General features: G+C 62.8%; 1 protein-coding gene across 1 annotated transcript; it reads left to right on the top strand.

Moving 5' to 3' along the window:
- The first annotated feature begins 239 nt into the window (after nucleotides 1-239).
- On the top strand, nucleotides 240-6205 carry LCN8 (lipocalin 8). Its single transcript, XM_006177833.2, has 7 exons — nucleotides 240-1440; nucleotides 2515-2645; nucleotides 3105-3175; nucleotides 3473-3577; nucleotides 3660-3749; nucleotides 3848-3873; nucleotides 4318-6205. Exons 1-7 carry the CDS (start codon nucleotides 1357-1359, stop codon nucleotides 4327-4329), a joined length of 519 nt encoding a protein of 172 aa, XP_006177895.2. The 5' UTR covers nucleotides 240-1356; the 3' UTR covers nucleotides 4330-6205.

Below are 6205 nucleotides of genomic sequence, written 5' to 3'. Positions count from 1 at the left end.
GTTCGTGTGTCCTCATCCTGGCCCTGGTCACCCCAGACACGGGGTGTCCCCCCACGCTTCCTGCCCTCCCTCTCCTGTCCCTGGGGAGCCCTGGCCCATCAGCCCAGGGCTGGGGTCAGACTGGTTCCAGGGTCAGATGGGGGCTGGGGTCAGACAGGGGCTGGGGTCAGATGGGGGCTGGGGTCTTACGGGGGCTGGGGTCAGACAGGGGCTGGGGTCAGACTGGTTCTGGGGTCAGACTGGGGCTGGGGTCAGACTGGGGCTGGGGTCAGCCAGTGCTCAGCCTCCCTGGGGCTCCCTACTGCTCCTGCCCTTTGAATGGTCCCCTTGGTCTCTGGGCTGCCCTATCCTCGCTTGACCCCAACCTGACGGCCTTTGTTGGAAGGCAGTCTTACATCCAGATCAAGGTGGCCGGTCCCCTTTAGCTGACCAAGCATGGAGCCATCGCAGGGTGGGCTTTTCTGGCCTTGAAGGTGGAAGGCTTCCCCCTGCCGGCCAAGGACCAGGGATGCTGATCTGGGTAGGAGTTGCCTTGGGCCCCTCTTGGCCACCTGGCACCTGCCAGTCTGCCTCATGACCGTTAGCGACAGGGAAGCTGAGGCAGGGCAGCTCGCCTGGGCTACGCTGTAGAAGCGCCGGGGCTTGTGCCCAGGAAAACTGACTCCAGCTTCACCTCGACCTGCTCATCCTCTGGTTCTGAGTCTGGGATCAAAAGCTCGGTAGGGGTGGGGGTCCGGAGCCCGGATGGGAAGAGGGGATGCTGGTGGCCCCCCGCCCCTGGAGCGCGAGCAAGGCAGGGCCTTCTGGGCTGTGGGCCTCATCTCACTGTGCACTGTGGGGCTTGGCACGGGGAGGGTGGCTACCATCACAGTGGGAGAGGACGCAGGTGCAGGAAGGAGACGGAACAGCTGGCAGTCCCCTGGTGCCTGCAGAGGACTGGCTCGACCCCACCGCTGCCTCCTGTGGGCCCTGCGCTCCCACCAGGCCGCTGTGCCTTTCACACGCTGCTCCCTCTGCAAGGAACATCCTTCTCACCCAAGTTCTGCAGCCCCTCCTCGGGTTGGAGATGTGGTCCTGTGCTGCCGTGTGGGTGTGGGCGGCCTGGTCCTGCTCTTAGGCTGCACTGTCCACCATTGTCTCCAGGCCAGGAAGGTGGTGATGCCGGCTGCTCTGGTCCAGACCACACCCCCCACTCCGAGGCTGTGGGTATCCGGGGCCAGGATGCTCGCCCCCTGTGTGGTCGGAGGCCAAGTTTGCTGAGGACACTCTCAGGGCATTGTGCAACACGCCAACTCTCCCTCTCAATATAAACCCAGAGACCTGGGAGGGCACAGGAGCCTGGAGCACAGACCCTCCATGGAGGCCGGGCTGCTGAGCGCCATCCTGGCCATCACCCTGGTGCAGGTGGAGATGACCACGCAGGACCTGGACCTGCAGAAGGTGGCTTGTCTTTCTTGGCTTGGGGAGGATGGGCAGGGAGGGGCCCAAGCGTCCAGCTGCTCTGGTGCCCTGTCCCTCCACTCCCAGGGATGCCGGGGTAGCTACGCTGGGGCCCCAGGCCCCACCCAGGGCGGCCCTGCAAGGGCAGGTGGCTGAGGCTCTGAGTTCAGCCCTGCCGGGGGTCTCCTCTCCTGGTGAGTGGGTGTGAGGCGAGTGCCCACGGACGGGCAGGGGCAGCACCCTCTTCAGGGCCTCCTGGGGGCAGGCTTACATCCTCGGCCAAGCCAGCAGGCCCTGCAGGGTCTCCAGGGCGTGGGGCTCAGCACGGCCACCTCCTGCTCCTGGGCGGGTGGGAGCCTCCTGCGCCCTCCGACCCCGCACGCCGTGGGAACTGGAGGCTTTCCAGGTGTGGAGCCCTTGGCTGGGGGCTTTGGTTTCCACCCAGTTGCTTCTTTGCCGGGCCTGCCGGCTACGGGGCCCGGACACGTCGGCAGCCTCAGAGGCGACGGGTGTTGGGACACAGGTTCATTTCTTTTGCAAAAATGATCAGTTTCCAAAAAATTTGGATGGACGTGCTGGGCTCTGTGGGGGGTCAGTTTTTGGAGGCAGGAGCCCCATCCGCACGTGACCGGGCAGAGCGGGGCCTCCTCCCTGGGGGCGGGGCTGCTGGCCGCTGCTCCCGGGCGCGTTTCGCGTTCGGCTGGCCCTCTCCTGCTGCCCTCTCTCAGGCTCCCACCACCACTGCCGCTGCAGTCCTGTCCCCAAGGCCCGGCAGCAGCAGGGACTGGGTCTGCTTGGGGACTGGGGCCGGCCCCGTGGCAGCTGCAGACAGGGCTGCTCAGGGAGGGGCGCGCCCTGTCGGCCCGGCTGTCTGACGGCCGGAAGAGGCCCCTCCGAAGGCCGACAACGTGCTGTTTGCTACCGAGCCTTGCGGCCGTCCGCTGACCTTTCAGAGCCTGCCAGCTCCTGGCCTGGGGGGTCCAGGGCCAGGGGAGGGTCTGCCTCTTTGAGGCCCAGGGATGGGGTCTCTGTCTGGCTGCCCGAGACGGGCTTGGCTCCGGCTTCTTTCTTTAGATTGCAGGATTCTGGAGGGAAGTTGGTGTGGCCTCCAGCCAAAACCTGGCACTGAAGACCCCTAAGAGGCTGGAGGCCTTGTTCCTGACCTTGAGTGGGGAGGAGCTGACTGTAAAGGTCGCATATAACAGGTAAGCAGCCGGAGGCTCCTGGGGGCTCCGTGGGGGTGGAGTGGTGGGGGCAGGCACATGTGGCCGGTTCCCGGAGCAGCCGTGAATGTGGTCATTGTTGTCACTTGGTGCTCCAGACCCCCAGGCTCCCAGAGCTGCCAGCTGTAGATCTGCTCCTCCACCTCCATCTTCTCCAAAAGAAAGGACAGTCTTGATGAAACCCCGTCAGTTTACAAGAAAGGAAAGTGGACTTAGTGGTAGCTGGTTCTCTGGAGGTCACGGAGCCCTTGGGTGAGAGGCTGGCATGGTCCCAGCCTGTACCTTTGCCCTCCTCATCCTGCTCCAGGCTCTCCTGGGGACAGACACGCTGCCAGAGCCCTTCCCAAAGACACGGTCCCCCTCCCGCCACCGCCGGGAGTGCGCCCGGCAGAAGGAACGCAGGCTGGCGTTTTCATAATGAGCCCTTCTACTGCCTTCCAGCTCAGGCAGCTGTGAGACTGAAGAAATAGTGAGCTCAGAAATAGACGTTTCGGGGAAATTTGTTTTCCCTGGTAAGAGCCGTTTCCTGGTTGTGGTTACCACCCTCTGGCCCTGCACACGGCCTCGCCGCTCCCTGCGCTGCCCCCTGCGCGCCTCCTCGTGCCCCAGACACCCATCTCCCCCAGCCCCCGGGGCAGCCTTCTGGGGTCGCTCTAGTCCTCCTTTCTCCACCCTGGCATCACAGGAGGGGCTGGGCACGGGGTGGCGAGAGCGTGGGGTCAGGCCCTGCAGACCCTGGCCGCCGAGGTCTGCCAAGCCCGAGAAGGGGCCTGTCTGCCCATGTCTGTCCCTCCTGCTTCCTCCCCCAGGCCACAGGGAGATCCACGTCATAGACACAGACTACGAGCAGTACGCCATCCTGAGGGTGTCCCTTCACTGGCAGGGCAAAGAATTCCACGTGCTGAAGTATTTCAGTAAGTTCCCCCTGGGGTGGGGGGCTGGGCTGCTGCTGCCCTCCTGGGGACCACCTGGCTCAGGCCCCTGTGCCCCCCACAGCTCGGAGCCTTGAGGGCGAGTATGAGCCAGGCTTCTGGAGGTTCCGGGAGCTGACAGCAGACACGGGGCTGTACCTGGTGGCCCGGTACGGTAAGTCCCGGGCCTTTGGGGTGGGCACTGGGCTAGGGACCCCACTGGTGGGGCCCGGGCACCCACCCCACAGCCCCTCACGCTGTCCTGTCCCACAGGGAGGTGTGCCAAGCTCCTGAAGGAGGTGAGCCTGCGCCCAGGTCTGTGCTGAGCCCTCGGCCTGAGTCCCCGCCTGATGGGGGCCCTGGCTCGCTCTAGATCCTGGGCCTCCAGGCTGGTGACAGGCGGCCAGGAGGGGACACTGGCAGCTGGGGCGTGAGGGCAGGGCTGGGCGGGGAGGGAGGAGGCTGGCCCTTGTCCTCCGCTTCCGTCCAGCAGGGCACTGTGGGCCCTGTCTCGGGCTCCCCGGGCCCCTCACTGTGCTAGCCTAGCCCACCAGCTGGAGGGCCCCCTCTGTCTCAATGGTCCCGAGGGGTTGGGGCTGTTATCCTGCTTTGCAGGTAGAGAGACAGGCCCAGGCCGTGCAGCCGGGACACCCACTCCTGGCTGTGGCCCCAACCGCTGCCTCTCGGTGGTGGGGGGCTTGGGGGCCAGGTAGTGCCCTGAGGCTCCGCCCTTCTGTGTCCAGGAGCTGATCTAGAGAAGCCCCGCCCCAGCCAGGATGCTCGGAGCCCCGCCCACCCAGCCTCCCCTGGCCACCCTGCCCTGGGGGGCCGCCTGCACCTGCTCCGAATAAAGCCGACTGCCGACCCCATGGCCCCGCGTCTTTCCTGGGGCGCAAAGAGTGCCGGGTGGGGGTGGTTGGGGCGTGTTTTCTGTGACCGCCCTAGAAATGGCACCAAACCTGACTCTTGGGTGGTGTGGGTCCCAATCCAGGCTGGCTCCCTTCCCTTTCCACCTGGCCCTGCCCTTCTGAAAGCCTGTGGGCCAGGCTGCCCCACGCGGGGACCCCACCATCATCCTCACCCTAGTCTCTTTCCAGGCAGCCCCAGGCCAGGGTGCCTTGAGCAGAGGTCCTGCCAGTGAAAGTGGCCACATTGGCGCCTGTCTACCTTCTCCCGTGGCTTCCTGTTGCCCCAAACTCAAACCCACGGGCACTGGGCCCAAGGCCCTGGGCCGTGGCCGCCCCTCCCGCCCCCTGCTGGTCAGCCCAGCCCTACTGAGCGTCCAGGCCCACCCTGCACTCTCTCACCCCCGACCTGCACTGTGGCTGTGTGCTCACTCCGTTTTCTTCCATCGGCTGGGACTGGAGGGCAGAAAGGGTGTCTGGGTCAGGGCAGACAACCTGGGGGGTCAGCACTGAGGTTCTGAGCACAGCCCCCTACCCGTGTGCAAGCTGGGGGACTGGGACCCTCAGGCACCCTGCCAGCCGTCAGAAAGGCCTGCAGGAGGAAGGACCAGCCCCGAGGGGAGCGCCTGCCCAGGACTCGCCTGAGCAAATCCTGAACCGAGTCCCCAAAGACCCACAGAAGAGATGTTTGGAGGGTGCCTTCTGACACATCAGAGGTGTTTGGGGGACACCTGGAACTTCCCCCAGGTCCGTCCTGCCAAGGCCACCTCCCTCAGCTGGGCTTCCCGAGGGAAGGCCCTGGGAATCCTGCTCAGGGGGCTGCAACACAGCCTGCAAAATAAACCCAAGCCAGTTAATGTTGCCATGTTTCTGGAGGCTGCAGGTCAGGGTTTCCGGCAGGGTTTCTCCTCCCAGCTTGTGGATGGTGGCCCCCCTGCCGCGTCTCCTCTGCGCACAGATGTCCTTCCTCGTCCGCGGGCGCCAGCGTCCCCGGCCCAGACCTGGCCTCCTGACCTCGCCTAAGCGTGGCTCCTCTTTTAGGCCCTGACTCCAGATAACCAATTCACCCAACTACTTATTTGTGCATCCACTCTCTCTCTCCCCCTTCCTACCTATCGGTCTAATAGGGTAAATTCTGGCAAACTGAATTTCCCTGTAAAATTACCCAGTTCATCCAGGACTTCAAAGTTATCTGCTCAGAGGTCAGCCAGGTACCTTCTGTTGATGAAACTTTTTTTTCCTTCTGTCCCAGAGATCATTTCCCTCCCTTTTGTCATTTCTTACTTCACGGATCTGTGGTCTCCTCAGTGTTTCCTTATTTGTTAGTAAATTCTTTTATTCTTTAAAATAACAGTAACAGTTCTGTTAATAATTCTGTAAATTAACAGAAAAATTCCGTCAGTTTTCCCACGGGCGAGGCCCTTGGTTCGCTGATGACGCCTGCTGTCCTCCGTTCTCTGTTACTTCCCACTTTTACGGCCTCCCTCCTGATTTCCTGTGCTTTACTTCGTTGCTCCCTGTCTGGCTGCTTGAGTGGGGAATTTAAGGCATTTATGTTCATTCTTCCATTTCTAGTGGTGGGAGCGTTTAAGGCGGTGACGGTCCCTGGCCCCGTTGTGTATGGCGTTTTTATTATGTTTCTTTTCTTTTATTTATTTTTAATTTTGTTTTGGGGGGAGGTAATTAGGTTTTTACTTACTTATTTATTTTGATGGAGGTACCAGGG

The sequence above is a fragment of the Camelus ferus genome, chromosome 4 (assembly GCF_009834535.1).
Source record: "Camelus ferus isolate YT-003-E chromosome 4, BCGSAC_Cfer_1.0, whole genome shotgun sequence".
Taxonomy (NCBI): Eukaryota; Metazoa; Chordata; class Mammalia; order Artiodactyla; family Camelidae; genus Camelus; species Camelus ferus.
Note: the sequence above shows the minus strand (reverse complement) of the source record. Positions and strands in the feature narration are given on the sequence as shown.